This window comes from Diabrotica undecimpunctata, chromosome 1 (assembly GCF_040954645.1).
Source record: "Diabrotica undecimpunctata isolate CICGRU chromosome 1, icDiaUnde3, whole genome shotgun sequence".
Lineage (NCBI taxonomy): Eukaryota > Metazoa > Arthropoda > Insecta > Coleoptera > Chrysomelidae > Diabrotica > Diabrotica undecimpunctata.
In genome coordinates, this window is record NC_092803.1 from 27,421,808 (window position 1) to 27,436,768 (window position 14,961).

General features: G+C 34.8%; 1 protein-coding gene across 25 annotated transcripts in view; it reads left to right on the forward strand.

Moving 5' to 3' along the window:
• Window positions 1-14,961, forward strand: part of cac (calcium voltage-gated channel subunit cacophony) — a 405,056-nt gene that overhangs the window by 188,669 nt on the left and 201,426 nt on the right. For all 25 annotated transcript variants that reach the window (XM_072539658.1, XM_072539662.1, XM_072539808.1 and 22 more), the window contains 6 exons: window positions 400-809; window positions 972-1,274; window positions 7,105-7,365; window positions 8,560-8,703; window positions 11,219-11,420; window positions 13,934-14,098. In XM_072539658.1, coding sequence (XP_072395759.1) covers window positions 400-809; window positions 972-1,274; window positions 7,105-7,365; window positions 8,560-8,703; window positions 11,219-11,420; window positions 13,934-14,098 — 1,485 coding nt within the window. The remainder of the gene's footprint in view (window positions 1-399; window positions 810-971; window positions 1,275-7,104; window positions 7,366-8,559; window positions 8,704-11,218; window positions 11,421-13,933; window positions 14,099-14,961) is intronic.

A 14,961-nucleotide genomic window follows, 5' to 3' on the forward strand; every position in this document is an offset into this window, starting at 1 on the left:
CTGTCACTATTTTTCCGGGTTTGACTCCGCGTTGTAAAATGCTGGTTTTCTTGAAAACCATTGTTTTGGCGACGTTTCGGCAAGGTCTCACTTGCCATTCTCAAGCCTGGTGGAACTACTTCTCGTCGTTACTCGATTAGTACTGGTCTAGACCAGAAAAATAAAACGTGATAATAATAATGAACAAATAATAAATTTTAAGAAATTTACGGCAGTTATTTTCCTGTAAATGCAAGGCTGACAGATAACACATTTTCACGCTTTTAAAAATCATTTATTGTACAAAACTTTTGCCAAAATTTGAAACAATTCGAAAAAAAACTTTGTCACAGTATCACAATCCTCTAAAATTAGAATATTAGGTATCCTTTTAAAAACTATTTTTTTTACCTCTTACAGATTCTGACCGGTGAGGACTGGAACGAAGTCATGTACCACGGAATCAACGCTCTTGGTGGTCCGAACGTCGCCATGATATACTCCCTTTATTTTATAGTTCTTATGTTATTCGGTAACTACACCCTCCTCAACGTCTTTCTTGCCATCGCCGTCGACAACTTGGCCAACGCCCAGGAGCTGACGGCGGCAGAAGAAGAACAAGCGGAAGAAAACAAGGAGAAGCAGGCGCTGGAACTAGAAAAAGAAATGGAAGCCCTTCAAATGGAGGGCGGTCTCAAATTGGATGCAGGTCTTTCTAGTCCCGTCAAGTCCAGGAAAAAGGTTGAGGAAAAAGCCGAAGAGGAAGAGATTGTGGGCCCGAAACCGATGCTGCCGTACTCTAGCATGTTTATTCTTTCTTCAACTAATCCGTAAGTAACCATTCTTTATTTTTGTATGACATTTTTATTACGCCTAATTTAACCTTTTTACAAGTTTTTTTCAACTATCTATTCCATTACAAAATTATAATGATGTATTTCTTACTTATTAACCTTCATGTGTTTTTAACAATACCTACTTTTTTATTGCAGAGTGAGGAGAGGTGCCCATTGGGTAGTTAACTTACGTTACTTTGATTTCTTCATTATGATAGTGATTTGTCTCAGTTCTATTGCACTTGCGTGTGAAGATCCCGTGGACGAAGATGCCTTTCGCAACGTTATTTTAGATAAATTCGACTATGCTTTCACCAGCGTTTTCGCCGTGGAAATGTTTTTGAAAGTGATCGATTTGGGCATTATCCTCCACCCAGGGTCTTATCTCAGGGAAGTTTGGAATATTATGGATGCAGTAGTCGTCATTTGTGCACTAGTCTCCATGGGCTTTAATTTTGCGTAAGTATTTATTGTTTATTTATAAATTTTATATAAAATATTGTTTTTTCGGCGGATCGTACAATAATTTTAACTTTTTTTTTTAAGTAGTTGATGGAATATGTCCAATTTTATTACTCGTCAAGTACATTCAAGATAATTGGCAGGTAAAGACAAAAGAAATTATTAAAAGCAAAGAAAAATTGGTTGAATGATAAATGCTGTGAAATAGATAATCTACAAGAATTTCTTGACTCATTTAACATACATAAAAAGATAAGAAAAATCACCGGAAGATACAGACGCAGGCATTCATTGACGGCAACGGGCAGATAGCCGTAAAATAACGAAACAAAATAGGAACATGGAAAAAATATATTTTCTTTTAAGATGAATGACTCGGTCCATCAATATTAAAAGAACCAGACAGCGAAGCAATGATAATAATCGAAGAGATACTATATGCGCTAAAGAATATGAAAAACGGAAAGGTTCCTGGTCCAAACGAGATGTTAATATCGGGCAAAAATGATATTTTAATTTCAATAAATCTTGTTTGTGTATAGTTGATGTCCTTAGATTTTCAATTCTACAACTATAAATAGATGCTGACAAACACAACTGCAACATATATAAAAGGAAACTTATTACAATAAATTACTACATAGTATAATCCTGTATAACATATATATATATATATATATATATATATATATATATATATATATATATATATATATATATATATGAAAATTACTGAGTTCTCGGGAAGAACCGCGTTGAGAATTTAAAACTCGACGTTTCGGCACCCATTTTGGAGCCATTATCAAGAGGGATACGGTTCGGTTCGAGTTCGGGGTCTCAATCTGCCTACTCCCCTCACTCGAGACGTACCAGTATCGTGTTCTATATTGCAAGAACTGTCTCTCGGCACTGAGGTCTCAATCTGCCTACTCCCCAGTGTCGAGTGACAACCGGTCTTACCCTGTGTGGCTGCTTTTATACTCGCTGTATGCGCGGGAACGGTATGCGCTGACGTGGTCTGAACTGACGTGGCCTGAGCGGTGTGGGCGGGAGGTCGCTGAAGAAGGGGTCGCCATGTTGCCGGCAATCGTTTCGCGTCATCGCGCGTGTTCAAGCTGTGAGGCCGTTTTTCGATTTCGATAGCTTCACGAATGATTCTCGCTTTTAATGAGCGGATGGGAGCGATGGTTTTTGCTTTTTCGAAATCTATTTTGTGGCCTGTCTGAATATGATGTTGGGCTAGGGCTGAAGTGGTATCGGAATGAATGTCAAAACTGACTAGTATGTCTGAGGGCGAAATAGAAAAGTTTTTCAGAAGATCAATGAAATGAAAAACATTGTTTCTTTATTCACCAACATTCCCATCGATGAAACCATTTCCATCTTGGACTCTAAACATCAAATTCCCCAAGACACATTATCTCTTATAAAACACTGCATGTCTAATACATATTTCACGTTCCAAAATCGTTTCTATCGTCAAATCAAAGGTGCCCCAATGGGATCGCCCCTCTCTCCCGTAATAGCAGATATATACATGGAACATTTCGAAACAGTAGCCTTGTCCTCGTCAAATCTCAAACCCACCTGCTGGTTACGGTACGTTGATGACACCTTTGTCATTTGGCCCCATGGTAAAGACACATTAGATCTCTTCCTCTCCCACCTGAATGGAATACATCCCAGCATTCAATTCACGATGGAAGTTGAGTCTGAAGCGTCTTTGCCATTCCTTGATGTTCTTATTCAGAAAAATCCACCTCACAGTTTTTCCTATTCCGTGTACCGGAAACCCACTCATACAAATCGCTATCTCAATGCCCAGTCACATCATCACCCCGCCCAACTTAATTCAGTCATCAACACTCTTATTTCCCGTTCCATAAGACTTAGCGACAACAATCACAGATCATTCGAAATCAATTCAATAAGACAAACACTCCTACAAAACGGCTACCACAAAACCCAAATCAATAGAAGCATTCAAAAACTTCTAAACCCCATTCCATCCAAAAAAGAAACCTTGCCGCCGGATCAACCCAAAATCTTTCTACCTTTTATTAAAGGTGTCATTGACAAGATCAGTAGAACTCTTATCCCTCTTAATATCAAAACCATCTTCACCACTCACTCCAAATTGTCCAATCTCGTTAGATCCGTAAAAGACCAAATCCCCAATGAAGACCATGGTGTCTACGAGATACCTTGTTCCAGTTGCCCACGTACATACGTAGGACAGACAAACCGACGAATCCATAACCGTATTTACGAACATTCTCTATCAGTCAAACATTCCGATACCACTTCAGCCCTAGCCCAACATCATATTCAGACAGGCCACAAAATAGATTTCGAAAAAGCAAAAACCATCGCTCCCATCCGCTCATTAAAAGCGAGAATCATTCGTGAAGCTATCGAAATCGAAAAACGGCCTCACAGCTTGAACACGCGCGATGACGCGAAACGATTGCCGGCAACATGGCGACCCCTTCTTCAGCGACCTCCCGCCCACACCGCTCAGGCCACGTCAGTTCAGACCACGTCAGCGCATACCGTTCCCGCGCATACAGCGAGTATAAAAGCAGCCACACAGGGTAAGACCGGTTGTCACTCGACACTGGGGAGTAGGCAGATTGAGACCTCAGTGCCGAGAGACAGTTCTTGCAATATAGAACACGATACTGGTACGTCTCGAGTGAGGGGAGTAGGCAGATTGAGACCCCGAACTCGAACCGAACCGTATCCCTCTTGATAATGGCTCCAAAATGGGTGCCGAAACGTCGAGTTTTAAATTCTCAACGCGATTCTTCCCGAGAACTCAGTAATTTTCATTCATCTGACCGCGGAAACTTATCCGAACATATATATATATATATATATATATATATATATATATATATATATATATATATATACTATATTATATATCCCTATATTTGTGTGAATGGATTGCTTGAGGGTGGTGGCGTTTTACAAGATTATCTTTGGTAATAGAGCGTTTTCTGCGACTGATATCTTTTTTGTTAAACAAAGACTTAAATTGTACAAAACCTAATATACTCTTAATAATTCTCTCAAATATAAAAAGATAGAAGCTACAACTAAAAAAATGTTTAAAAAGGCAGCCAGAAGCACACGGATTACAAATCCAACACGTTACACCAGACTTGAAACCAAATTAAGGAGAAAACCTTGGTATAATGATTACGATTACAGTTGAAAAAGTATAACTACTATCAGCAGAATGAAGTTTTTTCACGCATGTTATCCAGCACATTTATTTAAAATAAAAATACTTAAGAGTGTTCTTTGTGAAGCCTGTAATAAAATCGGTGACCTGGACCACATCTTTTTTAAATGTTTAAAATATAGAGCTAAATCTAATGAGTTTTACAGAAAACTTTTAAAATTAAACATTAAAAGCCCATATAATATATTGCATCTTCTTGCTTTAGACAGAAAAGAAATTTACAATTTCTTTTCTGTCTAAATGCTGTCTTTCGTCAGAACAATGAATCTTTGTTGATACCTGATGTCTTTCCTTAATACCTATCTGTTCGAGTCCTACCTTTTATCGTTTATAAAAATGCCCTGATCGGCCCGTGGGCGAGAAGAGTGTAATTCCTGTGTAATCCTTGTATTGTATCTGTTTAAAAATTTGTGTCTGGCTGTGTGGGTATTTACCCTAAAGCCAATAACAACAACAAAAAACTCCAGCTACCCATCAACTCATATATGGAAGATGGTGAACAAATTGAATAACAAAAATGAAACATTAAATATAGTCTCCCTTGGGAGAAAAAAAAAAAAAATAGGTATGTTGGCCACAAAATTTCTTTGTTATATTAATTCTAAAGCTGGAATAACATTAAGATCATTCGGATTCAGATAGACCAATTCTATTGTTGTCATGCATTTTTAAAACTTGGAAACTTGGATGAGGTGGTAAAGTACACTACCAGCAACATAATTTGGTTCTAAACAAGGCTGTGGTATGACAGATGCATTCATTCGTTTGATTAGAGATGTTCAAATTGCCTTTTCCAATTCCATGACAACATATAATGTACAACTTTGATAGCTGGACTTTGTTAAATGGCTTCAGTATTTCGTACCAAAAGAAAATACCCTATTAAAGATGACACTCCATTTGCGGCAAAATACAAATATTGTATATAAAAGCCACAGTCTTCTTCTTTTAAATAAATTTTGATTTTTGTCGATAGGATACTCTCATCAAAAGATATCGAATTTTTACCGTCGAATTGATTTATTATTTTTATTATTATTATTGTCATTGAAGAACTAACCGATCCTATTGAAACTGGCAATGGAATAAGAGAGGAAGATTCCCTGAGTCCTCTTTTGTTCAACCTGATTATGGATGAAATAATAAAAATAGTAAGAACTAAAAAAGAACCAAATGGGAGAAAAACATCTTAAAATAATCTGCTATGCAGACGACGCAATACTACTCTCTCAAAATGAAGATGATTTACAACGTATGCTGCACCAATTTAATATAACCGCCAGAAAATTTAACATGTTAATTTCCCAAAAAAAAAAAAAACCAAAATGCATGGTTACAACAGCAAATTTACTAAGATGTAAATTGGAGCTGGAAGGTCAGATAATAGAACAAGTGATGGAGTTAAAATATCTAGACAGCACATTATCTGGCTACGGAAAGCTCGAAACGAAAGTGGAAGAGGGAGTGAATAGAACAAATAGAGCTGCAGGCTGCCCAAATGAAACTATATGGAGAAATAAAAATATCGGGAATAAACGAAAGGCAGAATTTACAAAACAGTAATCAGACCAATAATAACATACGCGGCAGAGACAAGACCTTACACAGTGAGGACAAAAAGGATGTTAGAAACAGCAGAGATGAAAAGAGAAAAATTAATGGTAAGACACTATGGGACAGAGCTAGAAGTACAGATATACGACGTAGATGCAAGGTGTAGAACATCAAGAACTGGGTAAGAAATAGAAGAGTAGAATTGAACGATCGTATAAGCCTAATGACAACAAATGGAGTAGTAAAGACAGCAAAAGACGGTTCCCCAATAGGCATTAAAAACAGACAGAGTCATGTTTATATAAAAAGAATAAGAAGGTTATTGTTATTTAAATTTTATTTTTGAAACATTTTTTTCCCATGCGTAACTGACATTCAAAATTGCCGGTCACTTCAAGAGTTGTTTCTGGGAGAACAATTTATTCTACACAAAAAGTACTAAACATTTTTGTTAAAAATTATTTTAGCTGCATTTTTTGCTTTAAGCATTTTTTTCTGCGGTATTTTTCTACAGATTCTTAGTAAATTCATGTTTACCGCTTTTTCTCCCCTACGAGCCTACGTGGGTGATTTTAGGGGGGAAGCCAGGGAGTAGGAGTGGTAAAAATTTTTGCATCCTTTTTTGAGTTCAAAAATTGACACTGTCAGCAAAATTTAGCGTGTCCGTCTCGTTTTTAGAGGTAAAATTTTTGACGACTGGGTTATCTAAGATATTTTTTGGATATTTTGATACCACTATACCTAACAATATTATTTCTTCGAAATGTATTGGGGCTATCTTTCTTTCATTCTTGTTTTTTGCTCTGAACATACATTTTATCTTTTCTTTAATAACCATTATTTGATCATTTATGATTCTTTTCGCCATTTTCTTTCGTAGTCCAATTACGGGACTACTGGACTAAAAATGATTCAGTTTTCTTAATCTGGACTTACGAAATCGGATTACGAAATATATCGAGTAAATTATTATTTGTTTTAGTTTTACAATAAATATACTAATTTCTTCTTTCTTGTTTACAGAAAGCGTCCTGAAGCTGCCAACTTGTCTACCATAAAATCTCTGCGAGTGTTACGTGTTCTTAGACCTTTAAAAACAATAAAAAGAGTGCCGAAACTGAAAGCAGTATTTGACTGCTTAGTGAACTCCTTAAAAAATGTGATAAATATTCTTATAGTGTATATATTATTCCAATTCATATTTGCTGTGATTGCCGTTCAGTTATTTAACGGAAAATTTTTCTACTGTACAGATGCTAGTAAATTTACCGCTGTGACCTGCCAGTAAGTATACAACATTTTGTAAAACAATTATAACTGTTTGATGATAATGATTTTTTAAAACTATATAATATGTTATAATGAACTTTATTCTAATGATCCGAATGTGGATAGATAAAATTACGGATATCCACTCAGAACGACGTCATTACGTGCCCTTCGATGCACGGTGAACGACTCGTATGGTTTTTAGAAAGAAAAATGACTTTGTTAGTATCGAGAATCGAACTGAAGCGTTCCAGTTTAGAAGGCCAGTATCTAAGCCGCTGAGCTACAGTTGCCACAGGCCTAAGGTGGAAGAATATAGCAAGAAACAAATAACAACAACAAAAAATAAAGGATGCTTGAAAAGAAGCAAACGAATTACAAGATCAAAATGATATTCAACAATATCATCATACTTCCAATAACGACGTACGCAGCTGCTATAGCACACACTTATAAACCAAACAAAAATACAAGATACTCTTCCAGGACATATGAAAAAGTAATGCAACAAATATTCCAGATTACCCGGTAGACGGATTTTTATAAATTAACTTTAGATAAATCAAGGTATTAAAAAATGGCCGAAAACGGCTATTGGCGGAAACGTGAATCCAAACCAAACCCTAAACTACCTAGGATATAACGAAAACGACAAGTGTACAGGCCAACAAAAAAATTAAAACGTCACAAAAAATGGCCACCAGAGAAGACTACACACACAATCAGATTCCCGAGACTTCGCAGTATACGTAAACCAAAGCAATGGCTCGAGGATGAAATAAAAAAAAACAGTCAGATGATACGTGAACAGAAAATACTGAAGAAAAGCACTCCACGTTACCCCCTGATTATCAACAAGACTATAATACATTCTTGATTAGCTAACGTCATTACAGCAAATATAATGCATAGTTAAAGCAGTCAGCCCTCATGCAAACCTTAAGTATGGGTAAAAGAGAGAGAGAGAGAGGTTGGACAACATAGAAGTTTTGAGATGAAGAAGACTCAGAACAAATATAAATTCCTCTCTCATAGAAAAGTTGGTTAAATGTAACTCCAACCAACAGCTAGACAGGTATTTAAACAATCCTGATCAAAAATTTAAAAATCACTACATACAGAAGATAATACTGAACTAATTTTTGTAATTTATCTACAATTTGTATTGTTTTATTTTAATCTAATGTTAATTTTTTAAATCTATTACAGAGGTCAATATTTTGTATATGAAGAAGACAATGATGTGCCTCAGGTGCAAAGTCGCGAATGGTTGCCACAAAAATTCCATTACGACAATGTCCCCATGGCGATGCTGACGCTGTTTGCTGTACAGACTGGCGAAGGATGGCCTCAGTAAGTTGATAAATTTATTTGTTATTCAATTATTATGACTTCGAAAAAAATACAATTATACAGTGTGTCCATAAAGTATGGAATAAATTCGATATTTCCTAAATGAAAAGCCTTTTTAAAAAAATCTAAAATACTTCGATTTTTAAATTTAATGTTCTACATTTTACAATAAAATTTCATTACACAAGGGGATACACATTACAGTGATGACGTCATCGGCTCTTTTTTTAAATGTAACACTCTGTATTTTAGGACATTTTTAGATCGGTAAAAATGAGCTGATTTTAAAAAGTATAATACTAGGATCTAATGGATATAATTTAAAAGATATGTTTTTGCTAAATGTAATTATTTTTAGTAACGTTCAATAGCAATTAAGTAGTACAATAATTGTATTAATTCGTGAATGTTCTGTATTATTGCTTAGAATTAATTTTTAGTAGAAATGAATTTTAGTGTAAAGCAAAGAATTGAAATACTTATGATGATTGAGTATGGAGACAAAAAAAATGGAAGTGTGTAATTTATTTAATGATAAATATCCAGAAGTACCCATCACGCAGTCAACAGTAAATAAGGCTGAAAATAAATTTCGAGAAACTGGTACGGTTGAAAATGCACGCAAATCAGGTCGTCCCGTCGTAAATTATGTTACATTAGATGTTTTACTTGCTTTTGAAGAAGATGCGCACACTTCTGTTCGTAAGGTTAGTAGTGATTTCGATGTTTGCAAAACAACGGTGCACAAAGTACGTAAAAGTAAGTAAAGTAGAATGCACAGTTGTACAGGAATTAAACGAGGATGATCCAGATAAAAGAATACAATTTTGCAAAATAATGATGGATAACAGCCACCGAAACCCTATCTTGGTTCAAAATATTATTTTTTCTGATGAGGGTTCATTTAAGTTAAATGGCGAGGTCAACCGTCAGAATTGTAGATACTGGACAAAATAAAACTCCAACTGGATGCGGGAACATCATACACAATACCCGCAAAAGGTAAACGTATGGACTGGCATTGTAAGAAATAAAATCATTGGACCCTACTATTTCGAAGGTAATTTAAACGAGCCAGCATACCTTCAGTTTTTAAGTGGGTATCTCGTACCTGCTTTAGTTAATTTATTCCCCAGTACAATTAATCTTGAAGGTTTTGATAAAAGTTTATGGTTTCAACAGGATGGTGCGCCTCCGCATTATGCTTTAGATGTTCGAAGGTACCTAAACGAAATTTTCGGAACAGGTCGATTGGAAGACGTGGACATATTGAATGGCCAGCGAGGTCGCCAGACCTCAATCCTTTGGATTATTTTATGTTGAGTAATTTAAAGAATGTTGTTTATAAAACGAAACCTGCAAATATTGGAGACCTAAAAACAAGAATTCGTAAAGAAATAAACAATATTTTTCAAGAAAGCATAAACAAGGTTCTACAAGAATTTGTAAAACGTTTGGGTTACTGTCAAATACAACAAGGGCTACAATTCGAACATTTAAGATTAAGTCATGTATTATTTACTGGATTACTTTCAAATTATTTATTATAATTTATTTATAATTTATTAATATTATAAATTAATATTATAAATCTATATTATAAATTAATAAAAATTAATTTTCTAAGCGTATATCTTTCAAATTATATCCGTTAGACCCTCAGTATTATACTTTTTTGGAATCTGCTCATTTTTATCGATTTAAAAATGTCCTAAAATACAGGGTATTACATTTAAAAAAAGAGCCGATGACGTCATCACTGTAATGTGTATCACCTTGTATAATGAAATTTTATTGTAAAATGTAGAACATTAAATTTAAAAATCGATGTGTTTTAGATTTTTTTAAAAAGGCATTTCATTTAGGAAATGTTGTGTGAAATGTGAAATTTCTTGTTCTTGAATAATATCATTTGGCTCATGTGAACCACCTGGCTCTTGTAAATTGACATCCGTAGTTAGAACAAACTACGGAAATCAGCAAAAATTTGTGCCATAGATCTTGTTTCTTTCTTTCTTCGCAGCCCGAGCGCCCGTCTTGTTATAAGCGCTTCATTAACTATTAAAAAACAATGTTTTAAATTTAAATAATCCCAAAATACTTATAGAATAACGATAGAACAAGGTTTAAACTTGAATTGAGGTCCTTGGTAAATTTAAAAATAATATTTTTAACTGTGTTTTTAAGCCCTGAAAATCGTAATTTTGCCTTTTTTCAGTTATTACAAGCCATATTACCAAATCTACTGGTAACTTTAACATCATAATATTTAATACCATATAATATAAACTAAATCTAAACAAACAATTTTTAACGGGTTTTTACCCACATATTTAGTGGCCCAATACATGTATACCTAGTGCACTGATGATGGAACATGGTTTCCGAAAACGTTTTGTGATATAGCCCGATTGGGTTTTTAAATTATATACCTTTTATAAAGGATTTTTAATAACATTTTTTTATAAGCATATTTATTTTGTATTTAAATTAAAACGTGAATATTGTTTTTCAGGATTCTGCAAAATTCAATGGCTGCCACTTATGAGGATCAAGGCCCAATTCAAAATTTCCGAATAGAGATATCCATTTTCTATATTGTATATTTCGTAGTATTTCCTTTCTTCTTTGTAAATATATTCGTGGCCTTGATCATCATTACCTTTCAAGAACAGGGTGAGGCTGAACTTCAAAGCGGAGAAATAGACAAAAACCAGGTAAATAGAGTGTAAATTTTTATCACTAAGGACTTATTTCCATCACTATAAGACCATAACTGTAGTAAATACAATAATAAATAGATTAGTAAATTAAATGAAAATCAATTACTTAATGAATAACCATTTTTGAAATAGTTCAGTTAGTTTAACGAAAAATTAAAAGTATAATAAAGAAATAACGATTAATAGGAAAATAATGGAAAACAAACTCTCTTTAGTCTCTTATGCTTTTTCAAGCTAGTTGTTATCACAAAAGGTGGAAGAGGGGAGTATTTTAAAGTGTGTAAACAAATTTAAATTCTTAGCTGATTGCTTTCGGCTTACAAAGCCATCCTCATAGCTATGGTCAAATAATAAAGTATCCTACTAGGACAGATCACATGGTAAGAAAATTACAGAAAAATGCTGGTTCTATTTTATTTTTTCTTCTGGTTGCTGCCAATGAAAAAACACAGAAAGCACTATACACTGGACTCTACAAAAAACACATTAAAAAATTTGGTTATGGTACAGGTGACAGAACCCGATCATTTATTGTAGTTGAAGAGCTGCCAATATAATTCTTGACTACCCAGATCTGTATTTTATGAGTGATAAATAAAAGAAAATAAAACATCACAAAATAAGTCTCAATAAATGAAAAATAGCTTTAAAAAATCTACCAATTGCTTTATGACACGGAAAGCTGTCAAACCTACGCTTTTGGATCGAAATATTATGAAAATAAATTTAGATCTTATAGATTAGGTTTGTCTGTCTGTTAACTTTGTTTGATTCTTTTTAGGGTCCCAAAATTAATATTGTCGGCAAAATTCAGCTTATTTGTATGATTTTTAGAGGTTCAGTGGCATTTTCGTCTCTGACGACTTAAGTGTAAAACAGCAACCAAGACGGTTAAAAAATGTAATTTTTGATGTTCAGTAGTCAATAATACATCAAGCTATTTTGAGATAATAATAATAGTCTCCCGTTTTATACAGCTTCGCGGCTTTGGGAGTATAGCAGGGTAGTCTGCTATATCTAGGGCCTACGGTTTACAAGGAAGGTAACATGGCCAGTGCTACGCTTTAACCGCCTATTATTACCCCTGGTTTTACCCAAGGTACTCATTTTATTCAGGCTGAGTCGACCTGGGGCCTATAGACATTTTTAAAAATGTCTAGTTGTTCTTGCCGGCGGTAGGATTCGAACTCTGGACCACCGGCGTGCGAGGCAAGCATCCTACCGCTTGCGCTACGCAGGCCCTTATTTTGAGATAAAAAAATTAAATATTATTTTTTTTTCGGTCCCTTTGATGGCTGATGATACGGCCATCCTTACCTCGGGCTCTCACAGGGAGCGTGGATAGCAACGGTCTGTATTCGAACGGTCGCAAAACTATCTCGACAAAGTAATAAAATGGTGCAACAAATAGACAGTGACCATAAATCCCTCCAAAACCCAAGCTATACTTTTTAAATCTCCTTATTGTCGCGATGTCCGGGGCCGGATATCTTCAGAACCTCGGTTCTCTACTTGGGAGTTCGTTTTACAAGGACTCTCAACTGGAAGGCTGACGTTCAGGAAACCTTAGATAGGATGAGGTAGAGGTTTAATCTCCTTAAAGTGCTGTCCGGCAAACTGGGCGGGACATCTTCCAAAACTTTGTTGCACACATACAAAACTTTCGTCAGACCGACAGTCGAATACAAGACATGCGTCCATGTCTCCCTCAAGACACACCAACTCAATGCCATCATGGCCACCGAACGTTGTATCTTAAGATACTTCATGAGAAAGGATTGGTCTATCCATCAGCCCACATACACACATTAGCCAACATAACACCAATAAAGGACAGAATCCTAACCCTCAGCAGGAAGTATGTCCTAAGAACCATAGCTGGCTCGAACAACAGAGCCAAACGAACATTGAAGACACCTTGCAATCATAGAGGGCAAATACTCACCAGGCTTCTCATTAGAAAAGTTCCATTTCCTCCAGCTAAACTTCTTCACAACACTGGACACGAACTTCCTGACGAGTATTTCGACATTCTAGAATCATTCCCCATCCAATATCGCAGGTAAAGACTGCGCACCAATAACGCTGATAAAGAGCCGTTCCTAACACTTGGCCGGTAACCCCTGAAGTAAATAAACTGGCATGCTAGGCAGTTCCCACTTCCTTTTGTGCGTTTCTAGATCTTCTCAGATCGTTCACACACATAGCCACTTTCAGCTTCCCCCCTGCTTCTTAGTAGTCCACTACTTCTCGACAACAATTTCACGCGATTGCCGTTTACCACAGCCCCACTACTCCGAGAAAAAAAAAAGGAGTACCCCATTCCTTGAAGAAGCCCAGGCCTAAACAAGGCAAAAACGTTCTTGTCATGTCATGTTCTCGGTCCCCAGACACAAAAATCATGTGGTCTAAAAAAAGTAGCCATATCTTTTTGCATTGAACAAATTTAGTATATTTTTTTAAAGAATTGATTTAAAAGATACATACTTATTGTCGTTTGATTTTAGAAATCTTGCATCGACTTCACCATACAAGCACGGCCGTTGGAGAGGTACATGCCAAACAAACGGAACAGCTTCAAATACAAAATATGGAGAATTGTTGTTTCCACTCCCTTCGAGTATTTTATCATGATGTTAATTGTATTTAACACGTTGTTACTTATGATGAAGGTAAGTATTCGAAAACCTATAGAGAGAACAATACATTTAACCTGATTAATCTGATGTCCAAATCAGCTGCAGTTTACCAAAATTCACAGAAAATTCCAATTCATAAAAAGGTTTACAGATTAAAAAAATGATAATATTAAAAACATGATGAAAAACAGGATGGCAAACGAAAGTAAGGTTTATAAAAAGTAAGGTTTTTATTTATGTTTTACTAAAACCAATAAATAAATGCTTAAAAAAGTATATAATACAATTTTTAATATGATTATTTAAATTCTCATATTAAATTCCCATAATAGAATATTTTTATTACCAAGTACGAGTTTCCAGCTAGTGAAACATTATAAAAACTCGAGACAAAAGATATAATTATAATTGATTTCTATTAGACCAGTAGATAAAGTAAAAATTAAATGTATTAGTCCCGTAGAAAGTTATCAAAAATATCAAAGCTTTCAGATAATTAAGTTTTTGTAAAGAAATATATTTTGATGTTTTGAATTAAACTTTTCCGTTCGTTATGCTTATTATTTTTAAACAGGATATGAAGTAAATTATATCTTTTTCTAAATGTCTTTATTAAAATCTTTATAAAAGCTATTCTAGATATTTTTTGTCCAATGCTGTACAACAATACAAGTTGCAAAACAATGTTGTCGAAGAGTTAAGTTATTTGGTTGTGTTACATCTGCATAAGGCCTATTTCGCATTAAAAAAATTCAACTTTGTAAGTTAGTTTAATTTTGTTATGAAACATCCCTTTATATATTTTTATTACTATAAGCAAAAAAACAAGAAGCTGTTTACTGTAACATAATGTTTAAAACCAATTTTAAAACTATTGTTTAATTTAAAAAATTTTT